The sequence below is a fragment of the Prionailurus bengalensis genome, chromosome A2 (assembly GCF_016509475.1).
Source record: "Prionailurus bengalensis isolate Pbe53 chromosome A2, Fcat_Pben_1.1_paternal_pri, whole genome shotgun sequence".
Classification (NCBI taxonomy): Eukaryota; Metazoa; Chordata; class Mammalia; order Carnivora; family Felidae; genus Prionailurus; species Prionailurus bengalensis.
The window spans coordinates 60,399,317-60,425,767 of NC_057348.1; the positions used below are offsets into that span (position 1 = coordinate 60,399,317).

At 52.8% G+C, this 26,451-nt stretch overlaps 1 protein-coding gene across 4 annotated transcripts in view; it reads right to left on the reverse strand.

Annotated features, from left to right (window-relative positions):
* Positions 1–26,451, reverse strand: part of NUDCD3 (NudC domain containing 3) — a 62,883-nt gene that overhangs the window by 7,615 nt on the left and 28,817 nt on the right. For all 4 annotated transcript variants that reach the window (XR_006298424.1, XM_043588358.1, XM_043588359.1 and 1 more), the window contains exons 3-4: positions 16,202–16,334; positions 3,326–3,469 (exon numbers count right to left, since the gene is read on the reverse strand). Coding sequence is in view for 3 of the 4 variants with exons in the window: in XM_043588358.1 (XP_043444293.1) it covers positions 3,326–3,469; positions 16,202–16,334 (277 nt within the window). In the remaining variant the exon portion in view is untranslated. The remainder of the gene's footprint in view (positions 1–3,325; positions 3,470–16,201; positions 16,335–26,451) is intronic.

Below are 26,451 nucleotides of genomic sequence, written 5' to 3' on the forward strand. Positions count from 1 at the left end.
CACAGAAACAGCGCAGGGGGGGAGCCCCTGGCAAACGGCCAAGGACCACAGTCAGCCTGCAACTCTGCTTCTGAGAACTGAACTTAAGGACCTAAGTCAGTCATCCAAGCACGCGGAGGCACAGCATGTACACATGCTCACCCCCGTGTCCCCGAGCAGACACGGGCCCCAGAACACCCTGCACCTGCTGAGCCAACCTGAATGGCTAGAGGGTCAGCTGATGGACCACCCCCACCTGGGGTACATCTCAACCCTCCACCCCCAGACCCTCCCCCTGACCCCGGCCCCCCGGCCCTCGGCACCGAGCCACCAGCACCACCTGGAGGGGAACCGAGGACAGTGTGCCGGGCGGTTCTGGGACAGAACGGTCGGGGGAGGCGCTGACTTCACGTCTCTTGCCTGAGAGGCATTCTCGAGTGTGGGAGGGAGGGAGGCAAGAGCTGTCATCCGGTTTTAGCTGCCGCCCCTGCCTGCTCTGAAAGCAACCACTTGGGCGAGGGGGGCGGCTGGGAAGCAGGCGGCCTCGACTGTCAGGAGGTCAGGGGCGCAGACCAAGGACTCTGTTGAGGTGAAGGCAGTCCTGGGGTGCCCACCTGCTCTGTGAGGCCCTCGTGGACACACTGACACCCGAGGCCTGTGCCACTGCCCCAGGGCAGCGGGGGACACTTGCCCTCTCCGGGTGAGACCAGCCGGCCCCTCCCGAGGGGTCCAGGGATGGGCTGTGGCCCCAGTCTCTGCCTGTCTTCATGTTACTACTGGTTTGCGCATCCTCCTCTGTCTCACACTTCCTCTCGTCTCCCGCGAGGTAGCACGTGCAGGTTCCAGGCTCTGGTGAGGACACCAGGGCATGTGGGGCCCTCTGCAGCCCTCAGGAGAGGGGCCCTTGACCATGTTTCTTAGCGGCCCACATGTCGAGAGTGACCGACCACGGCTCTCGGCCTCATCTCGAGGGTGAGGAACCAAGCTCTCATGGCTGATGAGGTTCCCAACGCCAGGCAATGCTGACCAGAGGAGCGGCCCCGCCAGCCCTGCCGTTTGCCCCCGATGCCCAAGCGACATGGGCTTGTTCCCAGCAGCAAACACAAGCAGGGCCTTCACGTGTCAGAACAGCTGAGCCACGGTATCATCTCAGATGCATGACCCCAAACATCACCGACAGATGAACTATCAAACCCAGACTACGGCCTGTGGTCGGGAGCGAGGAAACACGGGGGAAAGACTGCATCCCATGGGCAGGACACGTCAGCCATGCCATGGCCGGGCTGAAGAGTGAGCTTGGGGACAGACAGGCAGGCGGTGAGGCCCGCACACACGTGGCTCCAGCACAGACAGCCAAGCACTCTGCAGACAGTGGGGAGGGACCTGTCCGGCACCCGGGGATCCAGGGTTTCCACATGGACCCTGCTGGCAGGAGGTCCACAGGGAAAACTCCTCAAAGCCGTGTTCCTGGCAGCAACAAGTGCACCAGCTCCGGGATGGCGAGGGCGACCACAGGAAGGCCTCCAACCGGCCACAGGCACTCCTCCCGGCCCCGTCCTGGGCGTCCTGCAGCGGGAAGGCCGACAGGGAGGGAACAGGCAGGCTTCAGCTTGGGTGAGCCACTTCCAGGTGCAGGGTCCATGTCCAGAAAGCAAGCTTCCAGAGAGTTTACCGTGTTACCAGGCCACTCTGAGAGCCCGGCCCCCTGTGTGCTTGCAAGTGGCAGCCGGGACAATGAATCGCACTCCGGCCCGGCCACAGCCCCGCTTAGGCACACGCACACAAAACAGAGACAACATGGCCACGAGGACGTCAAAGTCACCTCTGCCAAGCAAAGCCATTATGAGACGCGCTACCGAGTCATGAGCAGCATGTTTCCACAGCAGTGATGTCAGGTACACCAGTCACAGTGGCTGTGAGGCCAGCCTGTCCTTGTACGGACATGGTTTCGTGCATCCCAGAGGAAGTGTCAGGGCAGACAGACTGCATGGTGAGGGCTTCCCAGCCATGCTCCTCTGGGGAGCACAGCAACGGTACCACCAGGACTCACCCTGGGCACTGCTCTGGAGCCGCTGCACCCCTTGTCCACGGGCTCCGGCCTCACAGCTCCACCTGTGCCACAGGAGCTGCCAGCAGCTGTCATGGGGCGAGGGGCAAGAGACCCTGACTGTGCCTCCCACGACCGTGGGAAGTAAGGCCGTCATCGTGAAGGTATTTTGCAAATGAGAGGAGCTGGAGACACCACCGCCCACATGGCCGGGTGCAGGGATGGCTTTGGGGGGGGGGGGGGGATGGGAGGCACAGCCTGACGGCCAGAAGGGCTGAGCCCCAGGTTGACGAGAGGGAGGCGGTCTCACGGAGAGAAGCCTCGCAAGGACAAGGACGTGCAAAGCTAGGTTCAGAACAAGGGCCAAGCAGACCTGCCTGTGCTCTGCGACCCGGTGTCGTCGTCATGCGGAGGGGCCTGTGCTCTGCGACCTGGTGTCCTTGTCATGCGGAGGGGCCTATGCTCTGTGACCCGTTGTCCTCGTCACATGGAGGGGCCCCGTGTGCCAAGGGACTCCAGCACCCCAGCACTGACAGACCCCTCTCCACCCCACGGCCCTGACAGTCCCCACAGACAGGCTGGCCCACTGGCACCCATCCCGCGGAGATGCAGATCTTCATAAAACCGAAACACACATTTTTTTGCTTTCTTCTTTCCTTCCTTTCCGGCACACGTGAAGAACGTGCCTTTAAAACCCTCAGGTTTTGTCCAAAGACCTGGTATCTTCCTGTCTGGTGAGGCACCCCGTGCCATTCGAGGTCCCGCTGGGCAGCACCCACCGACCAGGCCAAGACCCTGAAGAGGGGGCGGAGCCATGGAAGGTTCCAGTAAACAGGGCACTGAAGCTCCTGCTGGGGCTCTGCAGCCCCGAGTGGCTCAATGAGACCCTCGCTGTCCAATGAGCGGTCCGACTGTGCTCTGCGTCCTCTGGTGCAGCATCCCGGAAATTCAACCTGCCTCTCAATCCTCGCCTTACTTGACTCTGCCTCCGACATGACCCAGGACCTGGCAAGCAGGAGCCTCTGGGACCAGGGGTCACATCCAAGCGAGCTCTGCCATGCAGGGATGACCCTGCCAGGAGCCCCTCCATGCTCACCGAGTACAGCCACCACGTGTGCCCGAGGACGGACCACCGTGGGTCTCATGTTAACGTGGCTCCACTTCAGAGTGCCAAGTGGTGGGGGCCTGTAGGGCCGAGGCCAGCAAAGGCGCCCTGAGCGGCGCCCTAGACCGCAGGAACCCCCCCCTGCCCCCAGCCCCCACTCCTTCCCGCAGCCCAGCATGGATGCCCACACTCACCAGAACGCACTTCCCAGGCTCCAGGCTCCAGAGGGAGCTCTCAGTATTGACTTTGTGGGTGAATTTCCCTTCCATGAGGACGTGCTCCCCAGCTTCCTCCAGCACGGCCACCCGGATGGAGCTGCTGCTCAGGGCCACTGAGACCTGGAACCGAGGAGAAGGGAGTCACCTGGCACCCTGATGGGTGCCCAGCACACTCCAAAGCAGGAGCCGGGTGCAGACCAGAACACGAAACAGGACTACCCGGGGGCAGCAGGCAGCTGGACGAAGTCCATTGTCCCAACCAAGGGACACCTGAGGAGGCCTGCGCATCAATCTCCTTCAAGTAAATGTACTGCAAGTTCTGTTTCCACGTGCGCAACAATGACATGGGGAAAACCACTGGCTTCCCACCAAAGCCCCTGCTCCATCAGGGGACCAAGCCCCACGCGGCAGGCAGGCGTGGGTGGCGCAGCTGGGGTGTGCCTCCCTCTCCCATCCTGCCGTCTGGCAGGGGGCGCAGAGCCCCCCCACATGCCCTCTTCCAGGAGCTGCTGAGGCTGCACCGAGCAGAGAGGCACCCACCTCGCTGGCCAGCACCCAGTGCTCCCAAACCCCTGGGGGTTCATCAGATCATGAACTGGACGAGGAGAGCAAACCAGTCCTGTCCCTTTTCAAACTCTGAAATCTGTGTCTATAATGCAAAGTCTTTTCGTGACCGCACCTGAAGAATGCATCAGGTGAAGGGACACTGGAGGTGGGAACCCAGGCCTTCCTAAGGGTGGGCTCCATCCGGTTCTGTGTGGAGGCAACACCTGCCCCCCCTCGCCCCCCCGCCCCCCCCCCCCCGCCATGTGACTCCACAAGTGCTTGTTAAACATAAAGTGTTGAAAACAAACTCTGAGAGTCACAGATAGATATTCAGGCTTGGCTGCTGTAACCTAACTGCCGTAACCTAATGTGAAGTACCCTCAGGTGGAAGATGGCCCGTGGCAAGATGCCATTCCATCAACTTTGGCTTTCAGAGACAAGGAGAATTCCAGGCCGCGCCTGGGGATGCGTGAGCCACTGCCCACACGTGTCCGCACACAGGCTGGGTAGCATCCTGTGGGCACGACTGCCCCGCACCTAACCTCTGGGAAGGTTTACTGTCGACTCGGCCGGCTCCGTGAAGACACGGGTACAACCCGGCATTACCCGGCACCCGGCACACTCCTGGGGGATCCAATCACTGGCCCGTCAGATGTCCTTGACCATGAACCTGGGCTGCAGTGGAGGCACCCCAGGAGCAACCTCGCTTTAATAAAATCCGGGCTTTAATAAAATCCTCGCTTTAATAAAAGCCGGCCTTACATAACCGTAATTTCCAAATTCGGGCAAGCTGCTCACGCTGCTGGTCTTGCACAACAGGGGATGGGCCAAAGCACCAAGGGGACCCAGACAGGACACGCTTCCAGTTCGAGATGTCACTCTGGGAGGGGTAAGTATGTCCCAGCCTCTGCGACCCACAGAAACAAAGCACAAAGAGGAAAAGCTCAGACGGCACAAGGGAGGAGGTGGGAGACCAGCACAGACAAGCTTCCAGCAGCTCCAGGGAGACCAGCACGAGCATGGGGACAGACAGCGTGGAGCAGGGACAAAAGACTGGTCTGCACCTGGGGGCCGTGGCCACCTGGGGCTTCCGGCTGGCAGTCGGCAGGCAGGGAGGGCAGACGCCAAGCAGCTCAGAGTCAGGGTCAGCCCGGGGACGGCTGTGCTGGGGAGGACCCATCAGAAAGGACAGAACACACCGTGGCCCAGACCAGCATGGGGCGCCATCCCAAACACCCTCGTCAGCAGTGTGACGGGCAGTGTGTGGGGGCCATGTGGGCGGCCAGCCCCTCAGCCCTCCTAGGAGGGAGAGGAGCAGACCCCAGACCGATATGGGGAAAATCATCAACACCATCCCCTACCCTAAAGAATGTGGAAAATAGGTTTCTAAATAAAAAACAACCAGGGAACTCAGAATTGCATCCTGAAGGAAAATCTGCAGCATGGAACACAAAGACTACAGAACTAATTAGGAAGAAAGGAAATTCCAAAATATTTCCAATACACACCCTCAGAGAGATGAGAGGAGTGTGGAAGCGAAAAGAAACAGGAGAACAGAATGCTCACACATACTAAACACACAGAGGCTAAAATAAAACTCCCAACAGCAAGGCTGGAAAGCATCAAGGGAGAGACAAGATGCATCAGGCGGTCAGTGTGGCATGCCATAAACCACGGCAGCCACGGGACAACGCTCCAGAGTTGAAGGAAAACGTGCCTGCTGACAAAAAAAACCCACTGAGGGCTACACAGAACGAATGAAAGATGACTCACACAAACTCGTGGTTTCATAACCTCAGGTGTTTTAAGGCCCCGAAAGTTCCCCAGGGAAAAAAAGTTTACTCACAAAGAACCTGAATGGAAGATCTCTAGAATCAGTTACACTGGATGCAGAAGCACAGGCAGGCCATGCCTTCCATCTTCCAAATGGAGAATTTTCGTGAACTTAGATTTCTATTCATACCCAAACCAGAGAATAGGCAGAGGTTTAAAATAACTACATTTTAAAACATTTGAGATCTCTGGATTTATAACGTATCTTGAGAAAGTTCCTTGAGGCTAAACCACAGCAAAATGAGAAGAAAATTAAACCAAAGGAAGATCTCCCGCACAGCTTGGTGACCGCAGCTCACATCCCTGTCTCATGTGCGCAGGTTGCTAAGGCAGCAGAAATGAAACACTCCTCACACACACACAAAACCATAACTATGTATGGCAAAGGAGGCCACCAAACCTGCCATGGTGATCATCCCATGATACACATGGACTTCAAATCAGTACTCTATACACCCGAGCTAGTAACAGCATTATATGTCAATTATATCTTACTAAAACTGGGGGAGGGGGAAGAGGAAGGTGCAACAGAGATCCCCAACATACTGAATTTCATCTAGAAGTGTGGTGAAAGGAAGCTCCTGGATGGGAGCTGTACAGAACTCAAACACAATCGGCCCAGGTTGGAATGAGAGGTGAAAGGACCTCAGGAAAGTGGTTTCTAGACAATACACTGTACCAGAGAGTCTGGGTGGCTCTGAGGTTATGATGAAAGCACACTATTTTTTACAAGAAAAAGAAAGCAAGAAACACACCAGGAAAACAAGAAGCTACACAAGAAATTTCCTGATCCGAAACAGAAAATAATGGAGTAAAACCCTGAAAAAGCTTTCTTCCAAAAAAGCAACAAGAACACTGGTGAAAACTGTCAATATGTAGTTTCCGAACTTTGGAAACTAACCAAAGGTTTGCAGGAATCCAGAGAGCATTTATGCAAGCAACACAAGCTTTGTGACCTTCTAACTTACCCTAGACCCATTCTCACTCTCCAGTCCCTTGGTAACCCGCGCTCCCAGCACAGTATGGCACACCTGAGAGAGCAGAAAGGGGCTGGGGCTCCTTCAAAACTCCATTCCTAAAGAACTGTGAGTACCTGTCCTGTGTGACAGTTCCCTGGGAGATCCCACCTGTTAGGCTGGTTTTGAATGGACTCAGAAAAGCCTTTTCCTCAGAGAGTGTTTGCTGCAAACAATTAGAGGCAAGCATTTTAATTTCACTGTGGACTGCAATAGTGGATAACAGCTGAGGCAAACAAAAAAACGCTGGGGAATACAATGTTCATGGAGGTTTTGAACATTTGGGCCACGTGAATGTGCAGGCCGTGTGCAAGCTTAGGAAAAATCCTTAGGTGAGGCCCTAACCCCTCACCACCAGCTGACTTTGAGACTCTGCATGAGCAGGAAATGGAGGCTATGGCAGACTTTTCAACTGCGAGGCTAAGTGTTAAAGGCATGCCCCGATATGTACAAGGAGCTCCATGGAAGAAAGATTCACTGGTTCTAGGTGTTTAAGAAAGTCTGTCCAATCGGGACACCTGGGTGGCTCAGTCGGTTGAGCGTCTGACTTTGGCGCAGGTCATGATCTCACAGTTTGCGGGTTCAAGCCCTGCATCAGACTCTGTGCTGACCACTTGCTCAGAGCCTGGAGCCTGCTTCAGATTCTGTGTCTCCTTCTCTCTCTGCCCCTCCCCCGCTCACGCTTTGTCTCACTCTGTTTCTCAAAAATAAATAAATGCAAAAAAAAAAAAAAAAAAAGTCTGTCCAATCATTTGCTGATCACTAAGCTCACCAAATAAAGACTTCACTGGCCACACATGATAAAGAATACACACTTTAGAAACTTAGTTCAGAAAAGTCATCAGGGGCAACTTGGGTGGCTCAGTCAGTTAAGCATCTGACTCTCAATTTCAGTTCACGTCATCATCTCACGGTTGTGAGATCGAACCCACGTCAGGTTCTGCACTGGGCATGGAGCCTGCTTAAGATTCTCTCTCCCTCTGTGCCCCTCCCCTGCTCCTGGGCTCTCTCTCTCTCTTTCTCTTAAAAAGACAGAAAGAGAAGAGAGAGAGAGAGAAATAGAGAGTGAGAGACAGAAAGAGAAAGAGAGAAAGAAAAGAAAAAAAAAGAGAAAAGAAAAGAAAAGAAGTCATCAAACAAGAACTCCATCAAGTACCAACAGCAACAAACCATGGAGAAAAGGAGAGTCTGAGTTCCAGAATTACCACATTGTTAGTTAAAACGCCCAATTTTCAACAAAAAAAAATATAAGACTCACAAAAAACAAAGACAGCCCATACACAATGTACAAAAACAAGCAAAATCTATTCCTAAGGAAGTCTAGACATGAACTTAGTAGAAAGTCTATAAATCAACTATGGTAAATACACTCAAAGAGCTAAAGAAAACCATGTATAAATAACTAAAGGAAAGTATGGGAACAGTATCTCATAAGAAAATCAAAAAAGAGATAGATATTACTTTTTTAAAAGAACCAAATACAAATTCTGGAATTCAAAAGTAACTGGGGGAAAAAGAACTGAAGCAAAAAAATCTACTAGAGGGTCTCAGAAGCCAATTACAGCAGCCAGAAGAAAGAACTGGAAAATTTGAAGATAGGTCAAATGAAAGTAGTCAGTCTGAGGAACAGAAAGGAAACAATGAAAAACTGAACAGAGCTTCAGAGACCGGGGGGATGGCAAGAAGCATGCCACAACGTGCATAATGGAGCCCCAGAAGGAAAGAGAAAAAGAGTTGAAAGAATATATGAAACATGGCTGAAAACCCACATTCAAGAAGCTCAATGAACTCCAAGTAGTATAAATCCAGAGAGACCAAGACCTAGACGCATCCAGATCAAACTGTCAAGAAAGCCAGAGCCAGAGAGAGAATCTTAAAAGCAGGATGTGAAGCCACTCAACACCAGGCATGCTCCTCAGCAGGTGCACCAGCTGGTCCGCCGCCAGAAACCAGGTTAGAAGGTGGTGGGAGGGAGTACTCAAAGGGTGAAGAGAAGTAGTGTCAAGCAGGAATTCTATACCCAGCAACACTATCCTGCAAAAATGAAGGAGAAATTAAGACATTCTCAGAGTAAACAAACAAACAAAAATCCTGAGGGAATTCACTTAACAGACTCATCTTTCCTTGCACAGGCCCTGCAAGAAACACTAGCCATCTTCAGGCTGAAATGAAAGGACACTAAACAGTAATTTGAATCCACATGAACAAATAGAGAGTGCTGGTAAAGGGAAATACAGAAGACAGCGTAAGTGTGCCTTTCGTTTGTTAACTCTTCTTCTCTCCTATTTGATTTAAAAGAACTGTACCACAGGGCGCTTGCTGCACTGGGGCGGGGGGGGGGGGGTGCGGGGTGCTCAGTCAGTTAAGCATCCAACTCTTAATTTCAGCTCAGGTCATGATCTCACATTTTGTGAGATCAAGCCCTGTGTCAGGCTCTGCACTGACAGTGTGAAGGCTGCCTGGGATTCTCTCCCCCCCCCCCCCCCCCCCGCCCCTCCCCTGCTCATACACACGCTTTCTCTCTCAAAATAAAAAAATAAACTTAAAAAAAAAAAAAAGAGCTGCAACACAAAGTAGCAGAGAACAGAAATTACCATATAAAACCCAATTCTGGGGGCGCCTGGGTGGCTCAGTTGGTTGAGCATCTGACTTCGGCTCAGGTCATGATCTCATGGTTCATGAGTTCAAGCCTCGCATTGGGCTCTGTGCTGACAGCTCGGAGCCTGGAGCCTGCTTCCAATTCTGTCTCCTCCACTCTCTGCCCCTTCCCTGGTCATGCTCTGTCTCTATCTCTCAAAAATAAATAAACATTAAAAAAAATTTTTTTTAACCCAATTCTGCATACACATTGAAGTTAAGTCTATATTGACTGTAATCCAGAGAAAACAATAAGACAATAATCCCCAAAATACAGTTTAATAAAAGATAAGGTAATTAAAATACTACACTAGAAAATCACAAAAGAAAGCAGTCATGGAGGAAAAAAGGAACAAAAAATTTCAAAACGTACTACGAAGATCCAATAACCAAAACTGTGATAGTGGCATAAAAATAGACATACAGATCATTGGAATAAAATTTAAAATTCAGTAATAAACCCATAAGCTTTATAGTCAGTTGATTTTAAACAAGGGTGCCAAGGCAATTCGATGGGGAAAAGAAAAGTCTTTTCAATAAACAGGACGGTGACAGGGATGTCTACATGCAAAAGAATGAAGTCAGAGCACTCCCTCCTGCCTTCTACAAACATGAACTCTAAATGAATCAAAAACCTCTATGTAGGAGCTAAAACCATAAAACTCTCAGAACGAAACAAAAACGTAAATATCCACACCATGGATCAGGCAACAGTTTCTTAGGTGTGCATGCGCAACCAAAAATAAACAGACAATACGGTCTAGACTTTATAAAGATTTTTGTGCTTCAAAAAACATCATCTCTTGGGGTGCCTGGGGGCTCAGTCGGTTAAGCGTCTGACTCTTGGTTTTGGCTCAGGTCATAATCTCACAGTTCTTGAGTTCAAGCCCCGCACTGGGCTCCGTGCTGAAAGCGCAGAGCCTGCTTGGGATTTCTCTCACCTCTCTCTCTGCCCCTCCCTGGCTTGCTCTCTCTCTCTCAAATAATAAACGTTTTTTTAAAAATTAAAAAAACAAAAAACCCATCATCTCTTGAGAAAGTAAAAAGACAACTCATGAAGCAAAAGAAAACATCTACAAATTATCTGACAAGGGTATAATATTTATATTTAAAAAGAACTCTTACAATTCAACAATAAAAAGAAAGCAATTTTTAAAAAGGCAAAGACATTGAATAGAAATTTCTCTAAAGAAGACATACAAATAGCTAATAAGCACATGCAAAGATGCTCAACACTATGAGTCATCCGGAAAACACAAACGGAAACCACAACGAGATACCTCCGGGCAGTCATCAGGAGGCAGACAACAGGTGACAACAGGTGTAGGGGACGTGGAACAGGAGCCCGCACACACTTCTGGTGGGTATGTCAAATGTTAAAGCTGGTGCGAGCACTTTGGAATACAGTCTGCAGCCCTTCAGAAAGGGAGCTACCTTTGCTACCGTGTGCACCAGGTACATACCCCTGAGAACTGAGAATGTGTGTCCACAGGCGGGGAGAGAGGGAAAGACAGGGCTGACACACGTGGGTACGCAGTGGGAAGGGCAGAGATGCCTCCTCCCCTCCCTTGCCTCATCCCAAGTGACCAGGCCTGAGATGCCGGGGAAGGACCAGGGAGGCGGTCCCAATGTAGAAACAGAGGTTGAGACCACCCTGGAAAAAAATCTCATGTTCAGGAATGTCCTGTCAAAGGCCAGAGGCCATCACCCCAAGGTGCTGACAACGACCCTACCAAGGAAGCCCCCATGAGATCAAGAACACCCACAAGGTTGAGAGATGTGTCCCTTACTGAACAATAAATAAAGAAAACATGCGAACGCACTGTGTGGACACATCCAGAGAACACATCCACATTTACTAAGCATGATTAACCTTCCATCCCACCCAGGACCTGCTTTCAAACCCAGAGCACTCCCTCCTCACCAGCACGCCCACCACCCTTATCCACACACAGCGATCTGTAGCAGAGTCTTTCCTTAAAATAACATTTTTAAAAATCAACACTAGTGTCCATTTCCATTCTCAGTTTTAACTAATTCTGTTCAAGTTCTCCCTGTACTTTTTGAACAGGAGCATTTCTGGAGTGTCTCCACCTAATCAAATGCAATAATCAACTTCCTAAGTGACAAAATTCATACTGTGTTAGTTAGGCTCCTGGTTAGTAACCAATGAGATAAGGCCCAGATCACCACACAGCAGTGCCTTCCATAAGAGAAAAATCATTTCATTTCCGTAACAGTTGAATGAGAAACCATTAGAATTTAGACGAAACTGCTCAAAAGGGGTGAGAAAATCCAAGTGGATTATAAGGCAGCAAAGGTTCAAAGAAGTTCCATCAAAACACAACCTACTCCTTTCTAATTCCAGATGCCACAAGAAAAGAGACTAATTTGACTACATAAAAATAAATTAAGTTCCCCAAGGAAAAAAATACCAGAAGCCAACTCAAAATATTAGTAACAAAATGAGGCAATAGGTCTGCAACACACACCACAGACCGGGGGCTGACCTGAGATTATAAAGAGCTCCTAGAAATCATTAAGGCAAAGGGCCTAAGGTCTAACCAGCACACGTAAAAACATGCTTAACCATACTCCCAAGAGGAATACAAATCCACATACACCCAGAAGCTCCCTTTCCACCCATCCAGCTTCTACCACCCCCAAACCTGATGCTGTACCCCTGTGCACGATGACGACGGGAACGTGGATTGGTGCCCACCCCTTCGGGGGCCATCAGCAGTCCTGAAGGGATGCCGCACCCTTTGCACGTGCGACAGCGCCTCCCGGCATGCGTGCTACGTGGCACGCGCACGTGCAGTACAGAACGCACCAGAGGGCGTTCACTGCGTCCCCGTCTCCAACAGCAAGACACTGGCAATGACCACAGTGCCAGCTACCAGGCGGGGTCAGGAACCGTCCGCCCCTGAACATGCCCAGGACGTGGCAGCGCACACTCACACGTGACCCAGAAGCTCACGACATGGTGACTGAGGCCAGGGCGGGGACTGGAGGAAGACAGCTGGACAGGGGCAGGCCTTGTGAAAACGTCACATGTGAGCACCCTACCGCACACGCCCCTGCATGAAGTGGATAAAAATGGTCCTGGGACCACAGCTCTTCCCCACTCGAGAAGGGAGCTCCACTGCTCGCTCGCTTAGCGCTTGCAGGACAAATCCCACAGGTGGCCCCAACGGCTCAGGGCCAAGCGCCACAGCAGGAGCCTCAGTGCCAGTGCCACGGTGGGAGGTTCCCGTGGCGAAGGCGCAGGACTCATCCTCAACAAAGACCATGCGTGGTCCCCAGGGAGGAGGAGGGTCATGCATTCCAGCCAGGACTCTGTCTGCACGCTTTCGGCCAAGGGCAATGGCCTAACGGGGCAGGAGTGGCCCGGAGGCTCTCTCGTCTGCACAGGGGGTTGGCCTCAAAACTTCCGGAGCTCCACTTCCCGGCGGCCAAGTCCTGGTGTTTGGTGAGATGCCAGGAGTGACTGGTGCCGGGGGATGCCAGCAGGGGCAGAGGCACCTCCACCCCAGCACAGACGTCCCCTGCTCCTTGGCACAGCGGGCGAAGGGCGGCTGAGTGCACTCACTCCTGCTCGAGGCGAAAGCCTCTAGAGTTTGGCTCTAGATTCACCAGCAAAAAGGCCACAGGAAAAGGCAGGACCCTGGCCACCAAGGGCAACGCATGCGCTCTCCTCCGCCTGCTGCACCCGAGCACCAGCGCAGAGGGACAGCGGTCGCTCTGCTGCTGCTGCTGGCGCCAGTCACCGCCAGGCAGGGGGCCCGGGGACCCCTGCTGCCCCCTCATGCACTCGCAGTGCCACCGGCACACCCACCACCGTGACTTCACCACTGGACCGCTGCGACCACAGCCATCACCTCCACGACGATTGACAGGTGCCACAGTCAAAACCCTAAAATAAACACTGCCGACAGGTAGCTGTGACAGGCACCTCGGGGAAGGGCTGGAAAGCAGCCAGTCCAGAAAGAAACTGACTACTCCAAGGGAAAAACCCCTGAGACCAGCAAAAGCCAAGACATCCAAAATAAACCTATTGCTAAGTTTTAAGTGAACTGTAGGTAAAACTCTTAGATCACTAAAAAATGTGAGAGGCCACAGAGTTTCACAAGAAGGTTTCAGGGGGCGCCTGGGGGACTCAGTCGGGCTGATCTCAGCTCAGGTCTTGATCTCACGATTTGTGAGTTCAAGCGCCCTACGTTGGGCTCTCCAGAGACTGCTTAGGATTCTCTCTCCCCCTCTCTCTACCCCTCCCCTGCTTCGGTATAGGAATAACGGGGAATTTGACGATTGCCAAGAGATTATCTTAAAAGTTCCCATCACAAGAAAAACAGTGTTACCATGTGAAGTGACAGGTGTTCACCAGACTCACTACACCAATCATTTCACAGCACAGACATATATCAAATAGCCATGCTGCACACCAGAAGCCAGTATGCCTATATTACCTCAATTTCTTTAAAAAAAAAAAAAAAAAAAAAGCCGTAACATGGACCAAAAATACTCCCGAAGAAGATAAAGAAAACTTGAATCACGTCAGAGATGAAGCCAGGCCGGCAGAAATACGGTCATCAGGTGTCATAAAAATGCCAACACAGAAATCACCTTCTTCCAGCACCGTGCTGGTCTCGCAAATGCACCAGCGGCCGACGCACCGCGGGCAGCCACCACTCCCTGGAACTGCCACACCAGTGCCGGCTGTCACTGCCTGCACCCCACAAGGTCAGCCCCAGAGCAGCAATCTTGTCCAAGCCTTGGGGACCATCCCATGCTCAGTCAAGGTCTCAGGAAGGAACGAGCACAATCCAGAACCACCCTTGGTGAAAGTAAGGACATATCAAAGTCACGACACATGCATCTGACCCCCAGGTGCAACAGCCTGTCCCCTAGGGGGACACGATGAAGGGCACAGAACCCTCAATACACAGGGCTTGGGGGAGAGTCAGCATGTATGTTTCCTGGGGTGGGAAGTACAGCCAGAGACCAGGTGATCTGGGTCTCCAGAGTCAAAGAGAAAATAACCAGTTTCAGGTTAGGCCTGATACAAATTCTCCTGAAGAAAGTTCCAGAAGTTTGTGGAGAAGGAGGAAGATAGGAAGTGGACCAGGAAGCTGGAGCTATCTTCAGCAAAGTTTGTAGCCAGCGCTTTTCTTGACTGACTTACCTGCATACAAGGTAATCCCAACACAACATGACGCCTGCCCCACCGGGCCCCAGAGAATGCTGGGCCAAGTCCCCCCGCACTGGAGCCCCAGAGGACACTGGGAAAAGTCCCCCCTCCCCCGCCACTGGAGCCCCAGAGGACACTGGGCAAGACTCCCCCCCACACTGGAGCCTCAGAAGACACTGGTCCAAGTTCCCACCAACACTGGAGCCCCAGGGTACACGGGGCAAAGTCCCCCCTCCCCCCCACAGGAAGACTGGCCTGCACCTACCAACACGGGAGGGGACATGGTCATCAGAGCGAGATGCTGTGTGGATGACCCCTGGTCATCAGGTCTAACGCAGACCTTGAAGTCCACGTGACAGGGGTCACCGTGCTCTGGTGACATCTCTGCACACAGGCGGGAAGAGGGCGGAGGGAGAAATGAGTGGACGCAGTGCTCCAGCTAGGCCCAAGACCCCTGACCCACAACCACATGGAGCCAAGAAGCCTCGGGGCTCCTGCCTTCCCTCCTGACACTGGTGGGAGTGCAACTTCTGGGGGCTGCCTGGCCCCTGCCAGTGTATTGCGCATGGTTGGGCCCGTTCCAGGTGCAGCCTGGGCAGTCTAGGGTCAGCACCTCAGGACAGGGGCCCCAGAGGGACTAGCTCACCACCCAGCCTGGTTTTCTTCACACACAGCCAAGCCAGCCAAAGCTGGTGCCGCTTCACACGGCAGTCGTTTCCAGAAAATGCAGGAGCTAGTCATGTATAAGCTCTACTTTGCATATTCTGGAACCTTCTCTTTGAAAGAAGCCAGCAGCACTGCTCTTTGAAAAGCTTCAGAGCTTTTCAGAGCTTCAGAGGCAGCGCACCTGCGCTGACCGCAGTCATTCACACAAGTTCCCAGAGCACTCGGTGATCCCAGGCACAAGTGAGGGGCACCTGTGTCACTTGGGGGGGGGGGTGGCGAGGAACTGCTTGGCCCCGCCATCTCGCCACGAAACACGGAAGGCACTGCTTACCGCGCAGGCTGAAGAGTCTTGTGAAGACAGAAGCAAGAATACAGCTTCTCCAGCAAACAGCACTCAGGGGACAACCTCACAAATTACATGGGGTTTTTCCTTTATAGTGAGGCCTCCCTACGTGCACGACTACTGAGTAAACATCTCTCTCTCTCTCCCCATCAAAGGTTACATTTCTACTCCTGCTCTCAAGTAGAGACACCAGCTAAGGCTGTGAGTGCCCCTGCTCAGGCCGATGCCCCCCCTCCCCCGCCCCCCACCCCGTGACCACCCAGTGCTCCAGACAGCACAGGCCCAGGAACCATGGGCCACTGCACAACCTGGGGATCTCCGCCCTGCCTCTCCAGGCGCCTGCTCCATCTGTGAAATGGGCGTGACGTGGATCACCCTGCCTCCCTTGTCAGGCTTTTTGTGGGGACGCCACGCAATGAACCACGGGAGGGGGAGGACACTGGAGCTCAACACCCAGCAGCAGGTGCACCCCAGCAGCACAGCAGGGCTGGCAGTCACGTCTGCGGCTGAAGGACAGTGGAGACCACAGGACAGGCCAGTCGGCTCCAGTGCAGCCCACACCAGACAGCCGCGGCCACAGAGAAAGCTGCGTGGAGGAGCTGGAGGGGCCCCAAGGTTACCTGCCTGCCCTTCACCACGTGCTTGGGCACCGGCACCTTGAGCTCCAGGTCAGTGTAGTCCTGCGACCAGGTGTAGTTCTCACGCACGGCGCCATTGTAGCTGTCGGGGTTTCTCTGGAACTGCTCCTGCCTCCTGGGGAAGAAGGACAGGTGAGATAGCACCACGCCCCAGCCATGCCCCACCTCCAGCTCCCAAGGGGCTCCCTCTCTGAGGCAGGGTGACTTCCTTCCTGGTCCTCCTCCTCAGGCCTCCCGGGGAACCCAGGGACAAAGGAACATGCTGCAGAGAAGTCCACGAATGCAGCACACCGGGGACGGGGTATGTGGCCGCGGTCAATGGCACAGCCTAGCCTGCTGGCCTTTGTGGACCCCAGAACGCTGCTCAGTCCCTCAAGCGAAGGGCCTCGGTAATACGGCCCCGGGGCTCCTGCTCCCCCAGAAACTGTCCAACAACTTCCACCCGCAGCTTCCACGCAAACCCAAACGCGGCCCCGCTTTCTCCTGAGACTTGAGTGGTGTGCTGGAGCTGCCTGAAAAACCTGTCGGCCACACCCCACTGTCCCTGCAGGGCCAACCCAGCACGGGTGCACACAGGCCTGGCCGAGCGCCTTGGCTGACATTACAAATAAAACAGGAGAAGAAATTTGCTGTTAAACTTAACAGTGCTAACAATAGCATAAACACCACATAGAAACGTTTGGACTCTCAAGCTTACTACGTGAGTTTTAGATCTAAATTAAGGACAGAAGCCTAATTGTGGACAAGGCGACACCATTGAGTGAGGCCGTCCCAACAACAGGTGCAGTTCGCCTACCTTCTCCAGCCCTCAGGGAGCCCGGCACCCACACGTGGAGGGAGAGGCCCGAGGACGAGGCTGCACTCATGGGGAGACACAGAAGCGAGCACATGTTCATCTGTGCAGATGAAGACGCGCAGAAAAGGGTCGGAACACGAGCACCCCCGCAGCCCTCCATCTCTGGTCAGGTGGTGGTTCGCAAGTAACGTGTGTACCTCCTGTGGGTCTGCCTCGTACACCTTATATGTGAGGCTGGCATCCATCATCGCCCAGCTCTCGCAGCTGATAACTGGCTGCTATCGGGGGTTGAAGCGTGACCCCAAAAATTCTATGGTGTCCTACCCTCCAGCCCTCAGAATGTGCCTTATTTAAAAGTTTAAATGAGGGGGCATCTGGGCGGCTCAGCTGGTTAAGCGTCTTTACTTCAGCTCAGGTCATGATCTCACGGTTCGTGGGTTCAAGCCCCACGTCGGCTCTGTGCTAACAGGTCAGGCTTCAGATTCTGTGTCTCCCTCTCTCTCTGCCCCTCCCTCTCTCATGCTCTGTGTCTTTCTCAAAAATAAATAAAACATTAAAAATAATAAAAATTAAAAACAAAGTTAAATGAGGTCACTGGGAGGCCCTGGTCCCATCTGGGTCCTTCACAAGGGGAGACCAAGACACGAAATACATGCAAAGGGACGGTGGTGTGAGGACGGCCGGGCAGCTGCAGGCCAAGGGCTAGTGGCTATCCACATCCCCAGAAACTGACAGAGGCACAGAGGACCCCACCCAGAGTCTGGAAGGGAGCTCGGGAGAGAGCCCCAGGGAGCAGGGCAGAAGAGGCGGGAAAGGTCAAGACCGGGCAGGCTTGACACGGATGCCAGGACACACAAGTCTGCAGAGGCCGCTGGGCTACATGAGGAAAGTGTGCGGCTTTGAGTATGGCGTGGGTCCATTTACTAAGAGACATTCATGGGCGTGTGGGTAAAAGCAAGCGCCAGAGTGTTAAGTCTCCGTGGTGTCTCGGGTGGGAGACGAACAGGAAGTTTGGCTTTCTTCTGTTCCTTTAACCATTAACTTCCTTGCAACACAGACATCCTATCCAGAGAAAAAAGGCTCTTCTTCAGGACTCCTGGACAGGAGGCGGCGATCCAGCCTGTGTCCCCAGGACCAGGCGGCCATCAGCCTGCAACCTGACACCCAGACACCTGCACCGGGCCCGCCAGCACCCGATGCAGCTCCAGAGCCCTGGTGTGACGGCCATGCTGGAGTGTGCAGCGAGCACCCGAGGGCCTGGCCAGGATGGGGGTGGGGGGTGTCGTCCTCCCCACACAGCCAGCCGCACGGCCTAACGGAGTGTGTGCGTTAACTATTCGAAACCATCCAAGTTATGGAAACTCAGAAATAAAATACACACAAAACAGAGGCCAACATGGTCTGGCACTTGGCAGAAATCCAGAGACAAATCTCGGGACCCCTCACAGAGGAGGGACAGCCACATCCCACGACACAGGGCTGAGCCTTCAGCCACGGCCAGAGCTGCTCCTGCTCGGGGGTGCCTTGCACCCCAGAGCTGTGGGCTCACAGAGGGGCTCTGCTCACACAGCACCACAGAGCCCAGCACCCTGCTGGGTGCTTTTTTTAACACTTGGAATCCACATTCTCTTCAAATAAAGTGGATTATTTGCAGTCAACGATGTGTAAAAATAAGCCTCCTGTCATGTGCAGGTGCTCTGGGCCCCCTTGCCCCGTCATCCCTGACTGGCCGTAGCCACACCCCTGCAGCTGCAGATGTAGCTGCAGAGGGGAGGGGAAAGGAGGGGAAGGGAGGAGCGTGAGTCAGCACGCAGGCCTCCCTGCAGTGTGGGCATCCCAGGAGCCCACGGCCGGCCACATGAAAGGAGCTGCCAGGCCGGGCTCCTGTGCCACAGCCAGCACCCCCTCCCTGGGGTGGGAGCTCTGTTCAGGTCACTCCCGCCCCTCCATACCCCTGCGCAGGCAGAAACCAATGCCCCTCCAGCAGTGGCCAGCGTGACAAGTGGTAGGCGAAGGAGTCGCGGCCTCTACAGGTGCTTGAGCAGGAGCTAGCACCGTAGGGCATGGTTTCTAACTGGGGGCACGGGGGCCACCCTCAGGCCCTTTCCAAGGTTCCAGGAGTGGGGGTGGCTCCCCAGAGTGTGCCATGGGAGGGACCAGGGCCTGTGCATGTGTGTGGCATGAGCGTGTGGAGTGTGGCACGTCTAAGGCAGTTTACCCTCTCCCCTCGTGGGACACCTCCGTCCCTGCCACAACCTCCACCCCCTCAATGCTCCCACCACCTCCATCCCTCCCACGGCCTCCCTCACTGACCCCAGGACCTGGGCAGGGGACACAGCAGGTGGAGGCACAGGGACTCTCCTGTGGGCTCCTGCACTCCCGAGCTGGGTGAGGGGAACCCACCCTGGAGGCCAATGCCCTGCTTCGGGAGCCTGCAAGCAGGTTCGTGGGCCCCATCTCAGCACCAAGACGTGACGGCCATGTTCCCCACACACCTTGGACAGGAAGGGTTGGACCGCACAGTCTGTGCACAGTGACCCACACAAAGGGCACCAGGCAGGCCCAGCGTGCTCACAGCCTCCTGCCACCTCTTCCAGGCTCCTTGAGCAGCAGAAGCCCACGACCTCGGGTCCCATGCTCCAGGTGCCTGACACCCCGTCCTGCCCGGGGCCACTGTCCCCCTCACACTTGGTCGCCACCCTCTTCAGCGCACTCCCACCTGGAAAGAAAGTTTGGCTCAGGACAGAGGCTTGTCACCATCCTGCCCCAACAAGGGGCCTAAAATCCATCCCGTTCTGCCAGCGTACGGCAGGCAGAGGAGCAGAGAACATTCTCACCAGAACCAAGTCCAGAATGCTAGAAACTACAACAAAGTTCCATGTTTCTTTACAAGCAAACATCAACAGTTAAAGAGGAAAGCGGAAGAGTTCTAAATCAGAAGGCTCGGCAGACCTGCCGGAATGCTGGTCCAGAAAAACCAGCCATGAGAAGACAGAGACACTCAGGAAAACATGAACACAGACTGGGAACTGAAATTCACGACAATCACATTAAGCTTAAGTGTTCGTTTTACTGACTTATGCACGGTGAAGTTTTGTGATTTCTGGGTGTGTCCTGTTATGTATGGGGGCAGGGAGACGAGACAGGAGTCAAGAATGCCACATAAGGAAGTGGAGGGAAGCTTCGAGGGCATGGATGGTGCCACTCTCTCCTTTCATGGAATCTTTATAACCTAAGGGTCGGTCTGAGCACCCAGCGGGGGACCTGCTGGCCCGGGACCACCCCACACCTGCGGCGTGCCCAGGCAGGGGTCCTGCCCCCCGAATACACAAGAGAGGAGTCTCGTGGCTTCCTGTGTGCTTGTGCTTACTGGCCACACAAGCTCCTTCTGAGCCACTTGCGCCACAGCCTCTGTCGGTGCTCCCTGGCCGCAGAAATGCTCTTCACGTGCTGGAAAGACTGTCGGTTCTGCAGCTCCCACGTGCCGCCTCCTACTTTCCTCCTGGCGTCGCACTAACCCAAGGCCCATCTCGGGACACACTTGCCGCCCCCCACCCCCCACCCGGCTTCCATCCCTGTGCCCTGAGGCCATCAGCCCACGTCCTACCTCGCTCCCCTGCGTTCTTGCTTCTGCTCCTGACCAGTCGTAGCAGAAGCCTGCGGGACAACTGTGTGCCGCCGTGGGGACACCCAGGGCACTGATGCCCCCGGCCTGTAGCTCCCGCTCACTCTGCCCCCAGGAGACTCTCCACCACCGCCATCAGCGTTTGATACAAAATTCTTGTCACAAAGTATATTTTGATAATCTGCCTTTAACATTTTAATTATGTAGCACAATTAAAAATACCAGATGATTCACCTGAAATACCTGAAGCCCCTCATAATACGCCCATGAATAATTTGATAGGTTTTAATGCAAACTGCTCGGAAGGTCAGCCTGCAGAAACACCATCCACATTTACTATATGCTGTTTTCATTAACCGGCAGTGCAGGTTTCTTACAGCAAGACTTCCTCTTAAATCACATCATTTAAAAAAAAATTTTTTTAATGTTTATTTATATTTTGCTGGAGAGAGATACAGAGCACAAGCAGGGGAGGGGCAAAGAGAGAGGGAGACACAAAATCCGAAGCAGGCTCCAGGCTCTGAGCTGTCACCACAGAGCCCGACGCGGAGCTCGAACTCATGAACCGTGAGATCATGACCTGAGCCGAAGTTGGACGCTTAACCGACCGAACTACCCAAATGTCCCTCACGTTAATTATTTTGACAAGAGAAAGAACATTCCAAATATTTTCCAAGTACGTGAATATATAGTACACATTTTCCAACAAAAATGAGGTAACCTGCACACACATGACAAGTGGAGAAGGCTGAATTCTTAGTCTTAACTCCATTTTCTTCTCCTCATCATCCTAAATCAAACAAGTCATGACCAGCTTTTTTACTACCTCTGCTCTCAACAGACTCCCCAGCTGAGCAGTAATCCCACCCAAGAAAACTGCACCAGACCTCCAACACTCACCGACAGCAGGGACAGGAAGGCCAACGGCCCAAACATCCACCAGGCATGCAGAGAGCCCTTGGTGGCAGGAGGCGGGGCCGGGGGTACCATGGAAACCCCAGAGTGGCTTCCCCAGGGAGCAGGGTTTACAGGGTCAGGACCCCATCCCACCCTCACTCTGCAAGACCCACTTCTTATGGGGCCACCCCTCTGCCCCCCACGGCCCGCTTCGGGTACGCCAAGGTCAGGGGAGGGGGGGGCAGCAGGTATCAGTCTCATTAAAAGTAAACAAGAAAACGTGGCAGAAGGACACTGGGAGGCCCAGAAGCGGAGTGAAAGCAAAAACGTCAGGGTGGATGGGTGAGCCTCAGGCACACACAGCCCACCCTCTGCTCATCCTGGCACCCAGGAGGGGCAGCCCATCCCATACTGGTGAACGCTGGGACATCCAGGATGGGTGGCCCAAGCAGGGGCAGCGCACACAGGGCGGGGTGGGAAGGGAGACCAGGCCAGCTCATGGGGTCCGAGGGAGCACAGAAGGCCAGGGACACACCAGTAGGTGGTCCTGCAGCCAGCAAGTCTACGGACCGGTTTGTCATCACCTCTCATCACCGCACACCCCTTCCCTACCCATGGAAGGAGCAGTCCCACCTAGTGTGCCCGCTGCTGCAGGAATGCTCAGGTCCCCATCACACAACGCATGTGGCCCCATCCTTCTGCCTGGCCCTCACACCCGCTTCCTGCCAGCCCTGCACTGCACCTGCACATCGCAGCCCATGTGCCCCTCGGCCAGCCCCCCACCCTTCCCAAGATGCTACCAGCAGCAGCACCACAGGAGGGCTCCAGACAGGTGACATCAGCACACCAGGCCCAGGGAGCTGAGCACCTGGTATCAAGAGGGGGGACGTGCCGGCCCAATCCCACTGCCTCCGCCCTCTCCCAGCAGCCGTGTCACCCGGTCCCTGTCTGCACGGGGACCATGACCCAGGAAGAGCAATGTGAGCCGCTGCAGGAACGGACTATTAGGAAACGCGGACGCCGGGCACCCCCTTCCCCGTCCGTGAACAAAGGAGCACACACAAGTGGAAGCATCCAGACAAGGACACACTGCTCACAGCAGTTCAGAAGGAAGGACAGCCGCCAGCACCGTTCTCTAATACAAATGATAAACGACAGGGTTCCCTTACATGAACATCTTCTCCGCACTAACGCGTGTTCACAAACAGCGTGCTTGGCGGAGGGGAGATTCCTTCATGCAAAAGCCCCAAGAGTCCATTTTCTTGCAATAAGCCGTGGTTTTAAATTTGCCTGGATTTGCTCTCATCTCAAACACAACAGGTGTTCTCAAGACAGATGCATGAGAAATTTCATGCAGAAACCTTCCTACCTCCAAATATAGAAACAAGACCCATCCAAGAATAGGAAAGGTTTTAACTCAGGCTTTAAAATTTAAAAATTAAGTCAGGAATTCTCAGGTCAAACTCTGTTATCCCAAAGTAAAAACAAAGTTTTAGGAACTCTTTTCTGAATTGAAAAACAAACTTACAAAGCAACCAATTTACACCACAGAAGCTCCAAGGCTCCATAAGGAGCGGAAAGGTGGGGTCAGTACTGGCAGGGGCGAGGAGTGTGTCCAGGAAGAGGCGGCCGTCCCAGCCACACGACCCAGGGTTTCTTCCACATGGCACTGGAGGTACAGACGCACCCACACGTGTCTCCGTCCTCCTGTGTGCATCCGCCCGCCCGTAAGATGACCCTGCAGCTGTGAAACGAGAGCAGCAGCTACAATCCCACTCAGAAAACACACACTGTGGGACGGAGGCATGACCACAAAGAAAAAGCCAACCCAACACAAGGACCAGCAGCTACAGTGGAGGGAATCATGCATGAGTTTCCCAGGGGAAAAAACAAAACAAAACCAGGGGCACCTGGGTGGTTCAGTCAGTTAAGCTCCAACTTCGGCTCAGGTCATGATCTCACAGTTGGTGGGTTCGAGCCCCGCATCAGGCTCTGTGCGGACAGCTCAGAGCCTGGAGCCACTTCAGGTTCTGTGTCTCCCTCTCTCTCTCTGCCCCTCTACCACTCACGCTCTGTCTCTCTCAGTCTCTCAATAGTAAGTAAATGTTAAAAAAGAAAAAAAAAAAACAAACTAAAATGACAGAATACAAAAGAAAGCAGCTGGGACACTGGAGCTGGCAATACAGTTCCTGAAAAACAGAAAAACTAAATGAAGATAAAGAAAATAAAGGGGAGGGGCTCCTGGGTGGCTCAGTCGGTTAAGCTTCCGACTTCGGCTCAGGTCATGATCTCTTGGTCCGTGAGTCTGAGCCCCGCGTCGGGCTCTGTGCTGACAGCTCAGAGCCTGGAGCCTGTTTCAGATTCTGTGTCTCCCTCTCTCTGACCCTCCCCCATTCATGCTTTGTCTCTCTCTCTCTGTCTCAAAAATAAATAAACGTTAAAAAAAATATTAAAAAAAAATTAAAAAAAATTAAAAAAAAAAAAGAAAATAAAGGGGAAAGGAAAAGCAGAAAGAATTTAAGGAGTGTCAGTGGAGACACGGGACGTGCCCCCACAGGCTGACAGGTGCCTGGGGTCTGACCCAGAGCTGCACCTACATGCTCCGGAGCCCACCGGGAGCAAGAGTCCAAGTGACAGCCAAGTCCCTGGGAGGTCACCACCACCCCAATACCCCAAAGACACAGTCACCTCACACATGCGAAGCTCCTACGGCCTGCGTGATTCCCAGGAGGCTTCCTTCATTGTGCACTGGAGCCCCACTGGGTGATGGGCAGACCGCCCACCTGTCAAACTAAAAGTCCCTTATCCCCAGATGCCCTTAATCCCAGGAAATCAGTAAGTTGGTGAGATGTCAACAGCCTCCTGTCATGGTCGCTTCCGCTGAAGGTGCTGGAGGATGTTCTTGAATAAGACGTGGGAAAAGCGAGGGCCCCAGCTACCATCACACTTAACTGGAGTTTGGGCACTGTCCCCACGACTAGGGAACAGACAAGGGGCCGCTGTGACCACTTCCATCCAGTACTTTGCTGGAGGTACCGGGCAGGGTGACTGGACAAGAAAATAAACAAGTAAAACACTTAGATTGGAAGGAAAAAGTAAAACTCTATTTGCAGATAATATGGCCTTGCATAAATACATTAAATCCTTAAAAGCCTACTAAATACTTTCAGGCACCTGGGTGGCTCAGTCGGTTAAGCACTGACTTCGGCTCTGGTCATGATCCCGCAGTTCATGAGTTCAAGCCCCACATCAGGCTCTGTGCTGACAGCTCAGAGCCTGGAGCCTGCTTCAGATTCTGTGTCTCCCTCTCTCTGCCCCTCCCCTGTTCATGCTCTTGCTCTCTCTCAAAAATAAACATTAAAAAAAAATGTTTTTAGAAGAGCCTACTACTTACAGTTGATGAGTTAAGCAAAATTACAGCTTACAAAACCAATATGTAAAAATTAATTGCATTTCTATACAGTAACAATGAACAATCTAAGAAGAAAACAATTCCAGGGGCACCTGAATGGCTCAGTTGGTTGAGCGTCCAATTCCTAATCTCAAGGTCATGAGTTCAAGCCCCAAGTCAGGTACAGAGATTACTTAAATAAATAAAATTTAGAAAAAGAATAAAATGCTTAGGAATAAATTTAACAGCAAAAACACCTCACAAAAAAATTAATCTCCAAAAACAGCAAAACATGGTGAAAAGAACTGAAGATAAACTGAACTAAAACAGAAACGCCTCATAAGTTCATGGACTAGAAAATTTAAATACTGGTAAGCGGTAACTCCCCGAACTCATCTACAGCCAGTGCATAAATGAGTACCTGTCAATACCCCCCAACAGGCTTCTGTGCAGAAACTGACAAGCTGACCCTAAAATCTATATGGAAATGCAAGGGCAGAATAGCCAAAACAATCCTAAAAAAGGAAAACCAACAGCAAGACTCACACTTCCTAACCTCAAAGCTTACAGCAAGCCTCGACAGCCACGACAGCGTGGTACCCGCATGAGGACAGACATGATGGAGAGGCAACAGAATAGAACTGAAGACCCAAACACGCACTCTCAAGTTCACGGCCAACTGCTTCTCAACAGGGAAACCAAGTCCGTTTGTGATGCTGGGACAAGTGGATACCCACATGCAAAACACTGAGGTTGAACCACAACCTCTGACACACAGAAACGAACTCAGAAGGGTCAGAGATTGCAAGAGCTAAAATTATAAAACTCTTAGAAGAAAATACAAAAGTAAATCACTGTGATCTTGGGGTAGGCAATGGTTTCTTAAATACAATACCACAGGGGCGCCTGGGTGGCGCAGTCGGTTAAGTGTCCGACTTCAGCCAGGTCACGATCTCGCGGTCCGTGAGTTCGAGCCCCGCGTCAGGCTCTGGGCTGATGGCTCGGAGCCTGGAGCCTGTTTCCGATTCTGTGTCTCCCTCTCTCTCTGCCCCTCCCCCGTTCATGCTCTGTCTCTCTCTGTCCCAAAAATAAATAAATGTTGAAAAAAAAATGTTTTTAATAAATAAATAAATAAATAAATAAATACGATACCACAAGCATATGCAACTAAAAGAAAAACTAGATAAATCAGACCTCATCAAAATTAAAAACTTCTGTGCATCAAAGATCATTGTCAAGAAAGAGAAATGGGAACCCACAGAATGGGAGAAAATACTGACAAATCATTTATCTGAGAAGGGCCTAGTGTCCGGTATATATAAAGAACTCTTCCATCTAACAGTAAAATGATAACCCAATTAAAAATGAGTGAATGGCCTGAATAGGCATTTCTCCAAAGATGATATGCAGTCAATAAGCACATGCAAAACATGTGCAACATTTTTAGTCACTGGAAAATGCAAATCTAAACCATCAAGACAAAAAAGACAGATAATCACAAGCATCGGCAAGGCTGCAGAGAA